General features: G+C 38.6%; 1 protein-coding gene across 2 annotated transcripts; it reads left to right on the top strand.

Moving 5' to 3' along the window:
• Positions 1-450: 450 nt before the first annotated feature.
• LOC115676874 (uncharacterized) lies at positions 451-16,404 on the top strand. 2 transcript variants are annotated; one of them, XM_030599896.2, is made up of 14 exons: positions 451-728; positions 4,441-4,517; positions 5,346-5,504; positions 6,014-6,227; positions 7,064-7,150; positions 7,241-7,380; positions 8,940-9,020; positions 9,344-9,408; positions 10,237-10,412; positions 13,325-13,455; positions 13,557-13,638; positions 14,666-14,879; positions 15,113-15,213; positions 15,525-16,404. In XM_030599896.2, exons 1-14 carry the CDS (start codon positions 561-563, stop codon positions 16,026-16,028), a joined length of 2,199 nt encoding a protein of 732 aa, XP_030455756.2. In that variant the 5' UTR covers positions 451-560; the 3' UTR covers positions 16,029-16,404. The 2 variants fall into 2 exon arrangements, with proteins under 2 accessions (XP_030455756.2, XP_056161142.1); XM_056305167.1 differs by lacking the exon at positions 4,441-4,517 and having other exon boundaries at positions 607-728.
• Positions 16,405-17,879: the final 1,475 nt, after the last annotated feature.

The following is a 17,879-nucleotide window of genomic DNA, read 5'->3' as shown; positions in this document are numbered from 1 at the left end:
CCACAACTAATTGGGTGGATTACATGTCACGTATCGAAAAAAACAAAATAAAAAGAGAGAAGAAGGTTGCAAATCTTACTAAATTTTTTTTATCAATATATATTTAAAATGGGAGAAAAAAAGGGTGGATTACTTACGTGGCACTCCTCCAAATCACAAGAGCGTGCGAACCCCTTTAATTTAATTTAATTTAATGAATTAATTAGTAATTAATTAAAGCGCCAAAAAGATGACAGAAACGTGAAGTAACGGAGAAAACGAAAAAGAAAAAACGCCATTTCGCCCGCGGGAGTTGGATCCCATTTCTCGTCAGGAACGCGGGGCCCACCTCTCTCTCTCTCTTCGTCTCCTTGGGCGTCGTATCGGTCTCTCGAAGGCTCCTCGCATCCCCGCATCGCGACGGCGATCGACCGGCCGGCGCTCGCAGCTCCTCCGTACTCCGTCGCCGCCGCCGTCGGGGATTAGCTCCGTCGGCGCCGCATCCGCGCCACATCAGTCGCGGTAGAGGCTAGAGAGAGAGAGGGAGAGAGAGCGGGAGAGCGAGGGATAGAGAGAGAGAGATGTGGGTGTTTTACCTGATCTCGCTGCCCCTGACGGTGGGCATGGTGGTGTTCACGCTGAGGTACTTCGCCGGGCCGGAGGTGCCCCGGTACGTCCTGCTCACCGTCGGTTACGCCTGGTTTTGCTCCCTCTCCATCATCATCCTCGTCCCCGCCGACATCTGGACGGTACGCGGTACCATGGATACGCTCCTGCGATCTCTCTTCCTTTGCATGCCCCGTGCTATAATTCTATGGTCCGCGGTGCCCGATTCTGGTTGCAATAGCTCCGAATCAGCGAGATTGTTCTCAACTTCGCTGGTTTTCTGTAGTTGGTTGATTGACGAATGCTTCGTGAAGCGCATTTGATGTGATACGTGCACTGGCTCGACTGCTTATGTGATATGCTCGTGAAATTCGAGGAAGGCGAGAGTAGAATCACACAAAGGCGAGGGCTCGGCTGGGGTAGAAACTAGGTCTTTAGCTGCTCCTGCGGTTCTGTGCATATTGCCGAGCTCCATTTGTTCTTATCTGGCATTTTCTTTTTTTATTACGTTCTAGTTTAGATTAGAGATACATTTTGGGTTTGGTTTCAATGCTCACCCATGTGTGAATGGTTAACTAAGTAACTTGAACCGTCAATTATGGAGTATCATTACATTTGTTATGGTTCCGGTTTTGTATCGTGCTACCTTTCAATCTGAAAATGGAGGGTCTATCCCGTTTTGTATCATGCTACCTTTTAATCTGAAAAGGGAGGGTCTATCCCTTATCCGTCGATTTTGCTGACTCTATTGAGTTATTACAGTTCAATCGCCTGTAGTGATTCTTTCATTGATAATATCTTCTAGGTCGGGGCGTTAGATTTTTGGATCTCTGTCCTTTAATATTGGAATTCAAGTTCTCAATCTCGACTTAGGATGCCTTTTCATCTGGATAGCTGCTGGTAGAAACCTGCTATGAACTGCCAGGGAAGAGATACCTTACATTCTTAAGAAGGACTGGACCAATGCTTTAACCTTAGGCTCTATCTGGGGGGTGAATTGTAGTATTAATTTTCTTAGATATCTGCTATGTTACAAAAGTGACATATTGCTGGGTTTGAATCTTTTGATGAAATCACAGATGACCTCAGTCCTTTCAAATCGTGCAGCTACCCACTTACCTCGAAACAAATCTACAAATACTTGCTAATTGCCGAGGTGGCTGTCATATGTACTTTTTAGTGGCATATGGTAGCTTCTAGTTCACATCTACTTAATTTTCCATGCCATAGACATGAAGGATGATTGCTGCTAGCAGCCAAACCAACCGACCTTCATCAAACCTGCCTCAATCTTATAAGTCAGCCAAGTCCAAAGGTAGCAAATCCCAACTGTCCCTACCACCCTTTTCTTATGTGAAACTATTTGATTCATCGAAATAATGAAAGCTTGGAAGAACAATTTCTTCAAAATATCTGACTCCTCGGCAGTGCCATTCTGATTCCCCCACTTTCTTCTTTGATCTCTCACATGCTACCCTTGCTGTCAGACTAAATGTGGTTTTGGAGAGAAAATGGAGAGCTTATCCTAGGTGGTTATACTCATTGCAACAGTATGAATCAAATCCACTGGTGCAATGCAAAAGATTACTTAAAATGGACGAGAGTTTTCCTTTTCTGGTCTCTTTTGGTTGATGACTGGTGGCATAAAGAGGAGTGTCCCTATACCAAAAATCAAATACTGTCACTTGGGTGATCATTTGTAATGTCTCAAGTCATCTATGATGTTGAAACGAAAAGTCAACGATGAAGACTCAGTTAATCATCATTATATCCTGTTCCACTCCTTTGAACAAGTTTTGTATATCGTTGAAACGAAAAGTCAATGACGAAGAATTAAGTTAATCGGTATAAATCTCATTCCACTCCTTTAAAGACTCTCTTTTCTGTTCCCTGAGAATGCTCTTGAATATGTTTCTTCCCAGAAACCAGGAAATGTAGGGCTTCTAATTAAAATTCTAGTTCCTCTTTTGGTAATTTTTCTTAAAGTTCCTTTCTATCACTTCTGTTCACACAAAAAGAAATCCCAGACGGTGACTGTTATGTGCCCTCATATGTCATCCATGGATGAAGTAGCAGAATAGGATTAGCATGGTCTTATTCCTTAGAAAGAGCGCATCAACTAGCATGTGTGTCCTATCTCCTGATAGCAACTTTCGAGGTTTTTTTATTTTATTTTATGCCACACATACTCTGAGGGAATATAGTTTAGCCCAGTTGTGCCATTGTGTAATAGTTGGTGTAAGTTTTAGCCTGTGAGGCAAAGTATGCATGTAATTGGTGGGACTTTGATTCTTCCTATTTGACTGTATTTGGACTGCGACGCATTATTCCCCAGTGTTGTACTTTTGTGGTTTTAGCGGGTTAAAAGAATATCTCATGGAGAGTTGAAAAGTTTCTTAGGCTTCTTGTGAATTACTTTTCTGTGGAAATCTAGTACTTAATTTCTGTGAAATTTAGTAGCCTGCTTAAACTATTTAGCCATATCTCCCTGGCCCAACTTTCCTTTGTGGATACAACTTCTTGTGGAACCGTAAAGTGTGTTTTGCCCCTCCTTTATGATTGAATGAGACTATTAAAAAAAGTATAGATAAATAATGGTTGGAATATAAGTGAAATTGGCTCGACTTCAGGTTTTTTCTTATGCTGGCATAATCCCACCTTAAGGTAGTGATCTTTTTTTAGCTAAATCAAAATGTACTCCAACATAGAAGGGGACTAAGATTTCCTCATCCGCACACCTGTGCTGTATTATCCCAACCTGGGGAGTTCTTGTACCTAGTTAAGGGAGACATGGGCACTTGGGAGTTTTCTTACCTAATATTTAGCTAAAGTAGACATGGAGGGTCTAACAATGTCACATGATGATAATGCATGTTTGGGTTTTCTAATAGAGAACGAAGCAAAGCAACCAATCAATGCTATATCCTGTTAATTTGTCCACTAACTGATAGGTTCATCAATGAGAGAATTAACTTATGCTTATAGATAAAATTATCACCAATGAAGTCTAGCAATTATGAAAGATGATTTGCTTCCCCCAATGTGGATATTTTGGGCCAAATCCAATAGAGATTGACTGCGAATTGTGTCAAGTTTAACATCTTTAAATTGATTACGATAGTAATCAGGTCATTTAACGGACATCCACAGCCAACCATAAAGTATATTGATTTATTCATATACTTGAATCTTTAGGCAGCATCTTAGATTAAGATATTACTGATCATATAGATTGTTTAATTCTCCTAGTCATGTATGAGAATGATGACTTTAGAAAGTTCCTGAATATAAACCCATGCAGTGCATGGGCATGCAACTAGTGCTTTTAATGATTAGAACTACGTCTTTACTTCTTGAACCTAGAGTCTCATTCCTCCGATTTTTCATAATCTTGCAAGTATGCTCCATACTGAATTCATTTGGCATTATTGCTTTGGATCTATATCATTTCATACAAACACAGAGATATACTTTTTAATCTCATTATTTTGCTTCCCCATTGCAATACGGTTGCTGAATATTCTGGGTCTGAGGGAAGAGTGTGTTTCCATGGATACCTGGTATGGATTTTCAGTCGCTTGTGAATGATCAGGCCTCTAGTTCCACAAATTAACCACTTCACTTCAGTTGACATGTCTCAAAGCTGTAGGTTAGTGTGTTGATTATCAGGCAGATTGTGAAAGGATACTTTGTGTTTGAGGGAATCTTGTTTTTATGCTTTTGTATTAGCTGCTAGAATGATGGTAGTTTGGATGTACGTATCACAGTTCCATCTACAATAATTCGTAAACGTGGTATTTTTATTGACATCGACTTGTATTGCTGAAATGCAAGTATTGTTTCTTGCCCATTCAGACAAATATTCATCATGGTGGTGGAGGCATTTCATTCTTCTGGAGCTGGTCATACTGGAGTACATTTTTACTGACTTGGTATGTTATGTTGACGTAACGTATCAAAAAGGAAAATTTTCATGTTTGCACTTAACTTATTAATTATGTCATCCGTTTCAAGTATCTCCCCGAAAAAAGGCGGCGGTCTAAAAAATCGGACTGCTAAGTTTTATAATCAATTCCTGATTTGCTGCATCCTCAAAGTCAAAGAACTGTTTCTGTGTTTTCCATTTGGAAATCTTCCTTAAAATTGCTTGGCAATCTGCGTATGTGAAGCCCATGCCTTGAGTTACCTGAGAAAAATTTCAGTTGCATGAACAATGATGCCCTTTAGTTGATCTGGTTTCTTTCAGATGAGATTGGATAACTTCGCCTTTATTATTTTGACTGAGCTGAATTGTATTTGAGTTTGCATTTTGCTTATGATTTTCTTAGCTACACATAGTTTTATTTGATGCTGGGATTCAAGTTCTACTTCTTGAGTGTTTATTGCAGTGATTTTGGATGTGTTAATTCGGTTGGCCTCTCTGTTGATTAGAAACTGATCGCCTAGTTAGAAATAGTTATATTTTGAGGATAATTAGCTCTAAAGTATGTTGCTAGACCTTGGTCCTGGGAAAGTTTTATTACTCAGCTTCCATTATTCTTCTTTGCACTGGATTGGCTTTCTTTTTCTAGTGTCCCCTTGTTCATAGCTTTGTAGTCTGTGGCTCCATCTAGCATAGCAGCAGGACCAACAAAGAGCTCCAATGCAATTACACTGGCATCTTTAACTCTTTAAAATTAATAGTCTCTTTTTTTTTAGAGATATAGATCCTTGTTACCTTAATGTTGAATTTAAAGCCAGTATCATTTTTTTCTATGCAGGGCTGTTGCTCCTCTAATTCAGGGGTTTGAAGATGCTGGAGATTTTACTGTGAAGGAAAGATTTAAGACTAGCATACACGTGAACTTAGTCTTTTACCTAATTGTTGGATCCATTGGCCTCATTGGCATTATTCTTCTCATCATGATGCACAGTAATTGGTAAGTTTGTTCCTTTCAAGCAATATCCACTAGGTGTGAATGACGTTCGTTTAATTTGATTCGCTCTTGCCATTGTACTATGGAGAATGTCTCACCCTCATGATAGTCAGGTATAACTTATAGAGAATGCCTTCTTAGCGATTGAAATCAGTTCTGGGTAATCGTGATAGCTTCATGAGTTCATGTAAGGTAGGTGAGCATGGCCCGGAGAAGTGAGCAAAGTAGTAGTAGGTATTTAGTGATTGCTTGGAATTGCTAAAGTGCTTGAGAAATATGACCGGAATATAGTATATTGGGAGTTCATCTTTAGTTGCAGGTTAACTGAAAAAGTCGATCTTGTGCTGGAACCGAGTGTTTTATATTTTTTGCATAGCATGACTGTTCTTTTTGTGATTTAGTCTTTGCTACAGCAGTTTGTTGCTGCTTCTCTTTGTTATTTCCCTCTTTAGGTATAGTTGTGATAATTCAGCAAATTTACATTATTATGTCCTGTTTATTTTTATTGACAGGAGTCATGATGTTCTTGGTTTAGCAATGGCCTGTTCAAACACTTTTGGGCTCGTAACAGGGGCTTTTCTTCTTGGTTTCGGCTTAAGTGAAATACCCAAAAGCATTTGGAGAAATGCAGACTGGACCACCCGACAAAAAGTTCTCTCTCATAAAGTAGCTAAAATGGCTGTTAAACTTGATGATGCTCACCAAGAACTCTCTAATGCCATAGTAGTGAGTGCTTTCTGCTTTCTAGTCTTAGAGGCCATTAGTGGAATTCTTCTACCTTGTCAATATTTTGTGTTGGTGAATGATCAACTTTTGAACTCATTGCTTCATATCAATTTTGTTCTGTTAAGGATTTTTTTGTCACTTTTGCTTTGTATTCATTCTTGTTCTCACGTTGGTTTTAGTAGTCAGGCCGTGTAGTGTTTCAAGTATGTAACAGGCTGCTAATGAAGCATGCATTTTTTGATCTTGTACCATCGGTGGTCTTCTTGTTGTTAAATCAAGAGCATTTTCATCTTTGACCTACTCTCTCTTCGGCTTCTTCCTACGAATCCATCTACCAAATTAAGCGTGGGGTGTCTGCTACCCGTTCAGACAGATATGCCTCCATTTGGAGTAGCTTTCATGGGTAGAACCAACTTTAGTTTGATTAACTGGTTTTTGCAGCCAACATTGACCAATTCAGCCACTTTGAATGCTCTCCAATCCTTCTATAATAAGGGTCTTCATCTCAACCATCAGATCTTTCTTCTTTGAAGTCTTACAAAGCTGCACTATGTTTGCTATCAAAAGTAACTGGAGTTCATCTGATTGGGAGGGTGGAAGAAGATATGGCAAAACTAGGTCATTAATTTAGCTGTTTATTCACTAAATTTCTTACAAGATGTATAAATGGAACAATCTGTTGATAAGGAAGGAAAGTCTTTTGATGTGATGACTGTATTGGCTGTGAGCAACTCTAATGATTTTACCGGGAAACCAATAGCCTGCAGCTTGTTCTTTGTTGATAGAGTATATATATTGAGATTCTCTAGTTTGTTGATATGTATGTTGTTTTATAGGTAGCTCAAGCTACTTCCAATCAAATGTCAAAACGTGATCCTTTGAGGCCTTACATGGACGTTATTGCTGATATGCTAACTCAAATGGTAACTTTCCCAAAAATCTGATGTTCTAGGAACCACTAACTAATTCGGCCTTGTTTTTTGAGCAATTTGCTTTTTGTTTCTCTTTTCCAGTTTAGAGAAGATCCATCCTTCAAACCCCAGGGTGGAAGATTAGGAGAAAATGATATGGACTATGATACAGATGAGAAGTCAATGGCAACCCTTAGGCGTCATCTAAGGGGAGCTCGAGAGGAGTATTACCGCTATAAAAGGTAACCGGGACCATTTAATTTGCATTTGCTTCCTTTGGAGTATTTTCGCAGCTTTTGGTATGTGGGGTTCTTTTTTTTATTTGTGCTTTTGTAACCAAGCACTCCTTGTCTGATCAAAACCATCACTATTAGCTTTTTACTCAACTTTAGCATAAATCAAAATATGTGTAGTTCCTTTAAATGGTTATTTCCTATGCGATGTTGACGTGCTTGAAAATCAACTTCCAAGCATGGCACGTAATAACGATCATAAGCAATTTCAGAAGTCATAAATCATTGCTCTAGGGAATGCTACAGCCATGCCAAATGGGCCTAGACTTCTGGAAAAGAAACTGGTTTTTGACAAGATCAGGGGTTGGTTTATGAACTTCAAATGAATGCACGAAAGATCTATCGACGATCTTGCCATAGGGTGTAGTGTTAGCTCATCCAGCTAAGGTGGATTAACAGTTGTACCAGTAAATAGCAATCATCAAAAAATTAACTCAACTAAATCAAATAGGCCACAAGTCATCAATCAAGTTGTCACGGCCTATTTGGCTAAATAGGTCAGATGGGGCAATTATGAGTTGCAGGTTGATGTTTCAAGTCAAAAGCAACTCATTTATTAATTGTGTCAAGTAGGTTGACATAATTTCGACACAATCACCATTAACGCAAATTCCAACCTCCTCCATGTGGTGTAGAAATTGTCATCCTTGAGGTTCATGATATGCAGAATATCTGTTAGGAGGAGCTGAAATTACCAACATAAACTGTCCTAAAAACGTCTGACTTAACGAAAAAGAGAAGGGTTTGGACAATTTGATCCTTTTGGGATAAGTATATTAGACGAGACTGGCAAGGGTGGGGACTCTACAATGCTTTCCTGTGGAATTATCTCTTCTTTTGCTCAGGCTAATGTTGCATTCATTCCTCTAATAGAAGGGTATTATAGAAATGCCATACTGATTAGGGGTCCAATAAAGGTAGCTGAATCCTGATTCATAGGTTTGGTTGGATGGACTGGGAATGCTTTGCCCAGTGGAGAAAGAAGCCATAATAGGGTAAAAAAAGGGATAATAAATTCTCTGGGATTATAAGAATCTGTTAACATAGGAAGGCCCGCGACTCTCTCTATCTTGATGAATGTGAACTCCATTATCCAAAATAAAAGGAGGCATATGATTTTTAGATCAAAAGGATGTAAGATAAGGGGATTATCCAGGAACGTGTTCCTCCACCAGCTAGGAAAACAACTCTTCAATGATATTAGCAGAAGATTTCTGCATTGAACTATTCTGAAAGGAATGATTGTCAAGTAACCTGCATTTTATCCCAAGTTATAAAGCTAACTAATGCCTTTATGAGTGGGTTGCTTTCATACTTTTCTATGTTCAACATGTTGGATATACTTTCTGATTGAATGATTTCGTCTACTACTTTGAACATCCGACTTGGTGAATGCTGATTGCTTTTGAGTTCCTCTAGACTTCCACTGAACGGTGTGTTGTGATATCTCATTATTGCGTAGCTCTATTTTATCTGATGCTAGTACTTAGTCATTTTTAATGCTGCAGTGAATATTTGACTTATGTCTTGGAGGCGCTTGAACTAGAAGATGTAATAAAAAACTATGAACGCCGAGATGCCACTGGATGGTAATTTTCCAGCATCTCTTATTTCTCCTTTTGAATTAGATTAATGCTTTTCCTTTGGACACAAAGTGGCTAAATAACATGCATTTCCCATTTCCCCATTTTGCTCTCTCTCTCTCTCTCTCTCTCTGGTGGCGTAATTCTTCTTTAAAGCTGTAAATGATTAAAACTACTTGTGCTCGAAAGGTGCGTGCTAAATTTGTGGAGATCAAGAAGTGAATTTCTAGAATTAGTAGTTTACATCCAAATATCTGCTCATGTGGGGCAAATTCAGAGGGCTACAGAGAGTTCCATTTGCTCATGTGTATCTGCTTTGTATAATTCAGGAAGTTCATCTCAAGCCTCAGACCTGCGCGAACTGGACAATTGGGGGCATTCTTGGATACTATGGGTAATTTCACATTCTCTTCTTCTAATCCGTTGGAGTTGAGTTCTCAGATTAATCTGTTTAGTCTTGTTAAGACATCAGAAGATGTTAGTTTTTTATGCTTGAATATTGTCAATCTCAGTAACTGGACTAAAACAAAGCGGAACTTTTGAATTGATTTTTGCTGAAAGCAGTGTATCCTGAGTTCTTAATTCAATTCAATCGGTGATAGTAATAATAATATTTGCTTGCATAAAGCACATTTAACATTTGAGCTCTTGTGTGCCAATAAGCTAAATATGAGAGATGAACTGTGTCTGCTATCATAGAAGGAACATATCAAATAATGCTGAAGCAGAATAACCTGCTATTTCTGTATCTTGTTCTAGTGCTTTTTCTGCATTTTCCTTTTCATTATTTTTGGGCTTTGCCCCTTGGAACCTTTTCATTGTTTCTGATGGTTAGTAGTAGAGCATTGAGGTCATGTTTTGGTAGGGGATGTATCATGGAATAAATTTACTTAAAAGAGCTTGAGCACTGTAGGCATATGTTTGATATCTGTGCTGTGTAGTTGTTCATGTGCATTAAATGAAGGGGACACTTGCTTTTTGGTCAAATTGTCATGAAATGGGACATCAATCTGAGTTGCACGCTGGATTTATCATGTCGGTTTACTGTGCCGTTGGGATGGGGGAGATGCATCCCTACGGTTGAGGCAAACAAGTACATGAAGTCATCGAACTATTTCTTTTCTTTCCTTGTTCGTGAAGGATACTGGTATTACACCTCAATTCTTAACAGTAAGTTTAACTTATTTCATAATTCATTTTGCTTTTTTTTGATAATTTGCAGAATTTATCTGGCGTTGCATTTTGAGAAAGCAGCTTCAAAAAATCTTTGCTATCTTGCTTGGGATAATGTCGGCTGCAATTCTGTTAGCAGAGGCAACTTTGCTCCCTACGGATGTTGATCTCTCTCTCATCTCAATCCTTATTAAATCGGTTGGGGAGCAAGAGTTGCTGGTGCAGGTGGATTGTTACTTTCTCCACTTGATTGATCTCTTATCTAAAAGTATTTCCTTTAAATCACTGTCCTGTTTGCAAGCTTCTCTCTACCAAAATTTATTTATAGGACTTGCTTAATAATCTATTTAAACTCTAAAAACTTAAATAGTCAACCCTAATAAAACATAAAAATAAGTACAGAAAATTCAATCACTAAATTTCAAATATTAAGAACTTTAGTGCTGAAAATAGAAACAAAATAACAATAGTTTGAAATTGAATGTTTTGACCAAAAAAAAAAAAAGAAATTGAATGTGCATGTCATCATTTTCTCTCCAAATATGGAGCTGTGGATTATATTGCTAAGTTCTAGTAACATGACTGGTAGAATTTTAATTTTCGGGTAATTTTTTAACACTGAATGAATTAAGTAATTCCTTAATTCATGTGCCAATTGGTTAGCGAACTGGGCTTTTCTGCCCTTGCTGTAAATGAGTCTACACATTTAGATAGGTCACTTCCTGGTTTAATTCCTCCTTCTGTTATGAGATCATAGTTTTGTTAGGAGAGTTATGATGTAAAAATTAAGCGAATCTTTCTTCACTTGTCACATATAGTGAAATTTTTATTGAACTGAATCTGTCAAAACACTTAATTGAGTTGTTAAAGAGGACCTAAAGGAAGGGGTTAATTAATTCAATCCAAAAACGTTAATACCATTTAGACTGTTATCAAGTAATTGCCAAAACCTTCCAAATATACCCGCAGTTTCGTGCTTAGTGAAAAGCCAATAACACTCAGTTTCAACTTTTAGCTATTGAAGCACTTGAAGTTACTAACACTTAGAAGTCAATGCTGAAACTGCAATACTCATTTTTTTTCAATTTTATTGGACAAACCTTATGTTTCTTTTAGCGTGCTAGTGGGCCACCTGTATAAGAACTTATGTGCCATCTACTAGTTTTAGTAAGATGGTAGATTTCCCACTTTCAGATGCATTGATTTGTCGTAATTTCATTAGACAAAGCCAACCTTTTAGATGTGAGGGCCATTTGTCACCACTTATCATCTAAAATATTAACCTTGGCCTCTGAGCCTACCTATGCTCTGGATTAATATGACAAAAATTGTTAATGACAGTTGATGCCCATATAGGCAGCAAATCTATGCAAAATGGATCAACTCGGTGCATTTTGCATGGCATTCTCCAGTGTACTGATTGAAATAATAGCTGTTCTTTTGTGGAGTTAAAAGGGATAACGACACATATAGTCCTTAAATTTTGGCCTAATGTGCAATGTAATCTCTGAACTTTTAATTTGTTCAATGTAGTCTCTGAACTTCAGTTTAATGTTCAATGTGATCCCTGAACTTTTAATTTGTTCAATGTGGTCCTTGGACTTTTGGTACATGTTCAATGTAGTCCCTGAACTATATGAAACATGCAGTCCTTCAATTAATTAAAGTTTAGAGACTACATTGAACATTTTCATATAGTTCAGGGACTATATTGAACATGTACCAAAAGTCCACGACCACATTGAACAAATTAAAAATTCAGGGATCATATTAAACATTAAGCTAAAGTTTAGGGATTACATTGAACAAATTAAAAGTTTGGGGACCACATTGCACATTGGGCCAAAGTTCAGGGACTGTTTGTGTCATTTTCCCTAGTTAAAACTTATGGCATGAATATCTTAGTGGAATGTTTGGAGTGATAATTAAATGTCCTGAAACTGTAATTAGGATTTCCATAGCTGACCCTTTAGTGATACTCCTCAACTTGTTGCATCACAAAATCATCTTCTTCTTGTGTTGGGTTCATATTAGAGTTTTGTCTTCCCCTTTGCTACATGAAGAAGATCATCACGGCTCAATGTAGATTGTCCCTTTGAAATTGGTGCTGTGGCATGTTCATAATGTAATTGCCTGGGTTGTTTATTTGAAGGCAAAAGGGTAGAAAGGAAAAAATTAGAAGTAGTGGTGCTCTAAGGAATGAGTGTAAGACCAATTAAAGGGTTATATATCTGTTTCTCCTTTAATACCCTTTAAGTAGTCGATTTTCTATCTATAGTGAATCAAGCCCATGAAACTGTCTGAAATATTTCCATGCTGCAATTATTTTGATGAGTTAAGTAAATTCCTTCTCATGTATCCTTTCCAAAGTCGGTGTAGGGGAATCACTGAGCCATGATCAAACTTTCTATTTCTCTAGTGCTTTCCTCCAGTCCTCCTCCATGTATCTTCTGGTCCAAGTTCTAGAAACCTGACTACAGTGGGTGTACGAGAGTTACATAGGAGAGGCCTTTTGACCCCTCCATTTTCCTTCAAGTATTTATCCATAGCTGAATTTCTTACTCAAGCTACCTTTGGAGCTACTTCTTCTGGCAAGTTTTGTCTGAATTCTTCCTAGTCATAACTTACAAGGCTACTTTGCATCCTTTATGCGGCTGACTTGCTCATAGTAATACATCGGTCATACATTACATCGGTCATTTTTAGATGGACCATCTTATTGCCCCTATATCCTTTACATTTCCACAATGAGCTCCGTATGACTTCTCGCAAAATCTTAAAGATTCAATTCGGAGCTACATCATTGATGACATGGAAAGTTGAGGAAGTTTTCCCATTGGCAGATGAGGACTGCACTAGCACTGTCACAATGTCAGCTAGTCTTTCATGGATGGTTGACAGAAAAGGCCGACTTTAGTTTTTTTCAATTTTTAGCATTTATTTGGGAAAGAAGTGTTTAAATAAATGTGGAAAGGTTTGGAATAGGATCTTTTCCCGAAGCTAATACTCCTATTTCTGATTTACAGAATATGACATTTGGTAGGGTTGTTGGACACTTCATTTTAATAATGGCTGTTTTACTTTGGGGCTGACCAGTATTGAGTTGACTGATAATGTTTGTTCCCCTGCTTTCTTAGGTTGTTGCTTTAATTCCTCTGATGTATATGTGCGTTTGCACGTATTATTCGTTGCTCAAAATTGGAATGCTGATGTTTTACTCATTAACACCAAGGCAGACGAGTTCAGTTAACTTGCTTATGATATGCTCGTAAGTCTTAAACTGCTATTCTGTGTCATGAGTGAATTTTTTAGTTCATTTTTTCCTATAGAAGTAAAAGTTGATTCAGATATGCTTTGATGTTGGCACAGGATGGTGGCTCGATATGCGCCTCCGATTTCATACAACTTTCTCAATCTCATTCAACTCAAAGACAAGACAGTCTTTGAGAAGGTGATCTCCATTTTAACATCATGCATGCTGGCATTTATGAATATCTCTTAGTGTAGAACTTGAATTCAGTTGTGCTGTGGTATGTTTAGTTTTAAGATTCAATATGTGGTTGCTTACTGCTTTTTTTTGAGTAATGAGATCTAGTTACTGTACTCTCTCACAGCTCCATTTATTAAACAGTTGGCCCTTTTGGTCCATTGAAATGATTTGACCTGCGACTGTATTATTAGTTTCAGTGTCGTTCTATGACCCTCCAACTAAGTGCATGCCGTTACCGCTTTTTGAGCGAATTATCCTTGTAATATAAACTCTTTTGTATCTTTTCCAAGGAAGTTGTTTTTGCTTTTTGCATGAAATGGCACTGATCGTGGTGTTGCCTTTGGGATTTGACATGAATATGATATTCTTCTGATTTGACGATGTTCTGATGCTTTTTTTTATGGAATGTTTGCCATTTGCTGTGCTAATAGAGACATCTTTTCCCATCTTTATTCTAAAGTACGGATACAAAAGTGGTGGCAATGTTTCCTGAAAAGAGGGGTTTCTGCTAAATGAGCATATGTATATTTTGGTCAGTATGTGGTTTGCTCAAGAAAGGTAGCAGCGAAAATGATTGTAATGAAGTAAAAGTTGGTGTGGCCTGCATTAAGATGAGATAAGAGTTTGCTTACGGTGGTTTGACATGTGAAAAGATGACATCCTTTTGCTCTGGTGAGGTGATCCTATTGGTGGGATGCTGGTAAATGCGAGAGAAAGACCTTGAAAGACACTGACCGTGGTTTGAATTTGAGCAAAAAATTGTGCCTACTCAGATTTGGATAAAAACTTGATATGAAATAGAGTGCAATGGCATCGGCAGGATCCGTGTATCCAAACTCAGTGTAAAAGAATAAAGCTTGGTCTGGGTGGTAGTTGTTGATGTAACGCGTAATCATTCAATGCGAGCTCTAGCATCCTGTGCATGCAAATAGTAGATAATCCTCCAATTTACATTTAGAATTGATGTTGTTTCTGTATCTGATTGCAGCGGATGGGCACTATTGATGCTGCTGTGCCGTTTTTTGGGAAAGGATTTAACAGAATATATCCTCTTTTTATGGTCATTTATACACTCCTGGTGGCAAGCAACTTCTTCGACCGAATAATTAATTTCTTTGGCAGCTGGAAGAGATTTAGATTTCAAACAGAGGCAGATGATACAGACGGGTTTGACCCATCAGGACTGATCATCCTTCAAAAAGGTCAGCATATATTGAGTGGTACTGTGGTAGTTAACCATAGAGATACTATGCTGAGGGCCATCAACCTATCCTCCGCAAATGATAGCAAAAAAAAAAAAAGTCCATCGCATAGAAGTTCTTGATAAATCTCTATCTCCTGGATAGAAGTTGTTTGAACTTAAATATTGCTATCTTTGGGTTGTATGTCAAACTAAATACCTGTAATTCTCTCCCTTTTTCTCTTTAACTTGTAGAACGAGCTTGGCTAGAAGAAGGTCGGAAAGTTGGTGAGCATGTTATCCCGCTGGCAAGGAATTTTAATGGCACAGATGTGGAGTCTGGTGGCTATAGCAAAGTACGTTATCTTTTACTTCAGAAAGCAGAGGCATCCTCTTTTTTATTCTTCCCCTACCTTCTCCGAGCTTTTCTTTATGAAAAAAAAAAATGGAGTTGGATGTACACAGTTGAATGGGTGAACTCATCCAGGGATTACGTTTCCAAAAAAAAAAAAAGAACGTTTAAGCTGTCACAAGGGGCTCAGGAGAATCCGAGGAGGCTGTCCATTAGAAATATTTCTCCTCAATTGGTTACTGGAAAATTATCAAAGGTTTCCATCAATTAACTACTACTTTAACGGCAGTCTTTTTGAATGGCGAAACATTTCAGGACGCAACTGCTGTTGAGATGAAGTCGGCAAGTTCAATTCACGAAATTACCAAGGAAAGTTCATCCAAGTCTACAAGAGAAGATGGTCACAGATACGGAACAAGCAGAGAAGCCATGAGCCACAAGTACGCTGCGATAAGAGAACAGAGCAGACAACAATCAAAAGCAAATCCTGCAGAAAAGAACATCACCTCTGCTAAAGTATCCTTACTTGATGGTGGCAAGTCTCAGTCCGGTATCTCACCTGGAGAGCCATCTTCCGGAATAGCTGCGAAATGGCAGTCCATGAAGACGGGTTTCCAAAGTTTCAAGGCGAATATAGGAGCAAGAAGGTTTATCCCTTTGCGCGAGGCTCAGGAAAGCAGCTCGTTGGATCGCGTTTCTTCACACGAGTCTCTTGATGAGATATTCCAGAGACTGAAGCGTCCGTCCTTGGAGCATGGGAACCAAAGCGACGAGGATGAAGATGGGTCAGAAATCAGCATTTCACGCCCCAGTAGATAATACACAGATCTTCTTTTTCTAATGTAGATTTACCGTGAATCCCGTGTTCTCTCTGGGGAATAAATCCCTAGATGTACAGGATATGGGAAGAGGGCTTGCCCATCTCACTAATTTCTCGGACAGTCGAATCATCTGGTATAGGTTCATTAGGTTCTTCTGTCATATTTGTTTGAAATATAGTCATTGTCCACAGAAAAGTCGGATGCCGGAAAGCGCGAGAGCGACCATGGGGGTTGTATCACCAATGGAAGAAATGAGAAGATGATGATCAAACGTGGTATTGGGAAGTTCCTTGTAATTTCAAATTGCACGACAGCCTTCTGTCATGTGCTTCCTCTTTGCCTAATCGATGCTCTCGTTAGAATTTTGTTGACAATTTGTGAAACATCATGATGTTTTTGTGCTGCTCCCTTCTTTTTATCCACTTTGCCTATACTAAGGTCGATGTTTTAACTCGCCAAAGATTGCATTCGTCGGAATTGATATTTTCGAGGGTCTTGTTAATAAGTGTCTTCGCGGAACTCAGTTGACGATATGTAATAAAGAGAGATTGCCATTTTCAATGCACTGATCGCGCAAAACACGAGAGAAATGGTGCATTGTGAATAACAATCTTTCTTTATTTAGATTTTAACGGATTCCGTTTCATAATGTTGGGAAAATGACACAAATGATTTATGAATTTTGACCTAATGTGTATCGTGGTTTTCGAATTTTCAGTTTATTCAATGTGATCCTTGAATTTTAATTCAACATGCAATGTGGTTTCTGAATTTTTAATTTGTTCAATACAGTCCATAAATTTTTGGTACATATTCGATCTAGTCCTTGGACCATATGAAAATGTTCAATGTTGTTCCTGATCTTAAATGAATGGAAGGTACCACATTAAATATTTTCATATGGTTCAGAGACTACATTGGACTGTACCAATAGTCCATAGATCACATTGAACAAATTAAAAGTTCGGGAATCACATTACTTTGGTCAAACTTAAGGGACCATTTATGATGTCATTATCTACTTAATATTTGATCCCTAGACCAATAAATCGTCGTCAGTAGAACGCAATTTTTTTCTTTATGCGAGTGCTCTTTTAATAAAAAAAAACCGCATGCTCATTACAAGAAAAGAATATATATATATGAGTCAAGCAAAGTCGAAATCTTGTGTAGTTAACTATGATATAAGTCATTGACAAAAAAAAAAAAAAAAACGCTATGATATAAGTCAGATTCAGGCTTCGGATGAGGATGCCCAACCCACTCTACCCTCCCTTTGTCCCTCTCCGAAAAGAGTCAAAAACAGAGACCCCTCATTTGTCTAGTTTGAAAACTCCTTGCCCCCCGAATTTCAAACTTGCACGCCACTTCGGAACATCAGCTGCTCCCCGTCAATTCCACGGAAAGAAATTTTGCTTAATTCCCGCCCCCGCCCCGCCCCGATATTCGTTCTCTTACCGGGCAAGTCGCGTGATCGGGGACCGAGCCAACACGATGCCACAGCTCGAACTGGACTCGACTCGACTCGACTCACTCAATCGACACGATGCCAACACGAATGGCTTCGCTCTGTCTAGTTACAGGGGGCATCAGATACGTAAATTCGACCCACGTACTTTTCTTTTAAGTAATCATAACCCATTTTTGGAAGGGAAAAAAAAAAGAAAGAAAGAAACGAGACATGATCGGAAGCTCGGTTAGACTCCGGAGCTGTCGAGCTTGAGTATCATCGAGCTTTTTGAGCTCGAGTCTCCAAATTCGACTCCAACAAAATACTCTGCGCTCGAGCCCGACTCGAAATTAGGCAAGCCAACATCGAGTGATCAGCACTATTCGATTTCGCCTTTCA

The sequence above is a fragment of the Syzygium oleosum genome, unplaced genomic scaffold, assembly GCF_021117445.2.
Source record: "Syzygium oleosum isolate NSW1041296 unplaced genomic scaffold, Sole_v2.1 Sole_v2.35, whole genome shotgun sequence".
NCBI classification, from domain to species: Eukaryota; Viridiplantae; Streptophyta; class Magnoliopsida; order Myrtales; family Myrtaceae; genus Syzygium; species Syzygium oleosum.
This window is presented reverse-complemented; position numbering and strand designations above follow the sequence as displayed.

What these genes read in the sequence shown, in the direction of transcription:
- LOC115676874 (XM_030599896.2), top strand. Translation starts at nt 561, where the DNA reads ATGTGGGTGTTTTACCTGATCTCGCTGCCCCTGACGGTGGGCATGGTG. An exon ending in AACTCTCTAATGCCATAGTA is followed by an intron (nt 6,228 to 7,063) that starts GTGAGTGCTTTC and finishes GTTGTTTTATAG; the next exon opens with GTAGCTCAAGCTACTTCCAA. An exon ending in GAGTATTACCGCTATAAAAG is followed by an intron (nt 7,381 to 8,939) that starts GTAACCGGGACC and finishes TTAATGCTGCAG; the next exon opens with TGAATATTTGACTTATGTCT.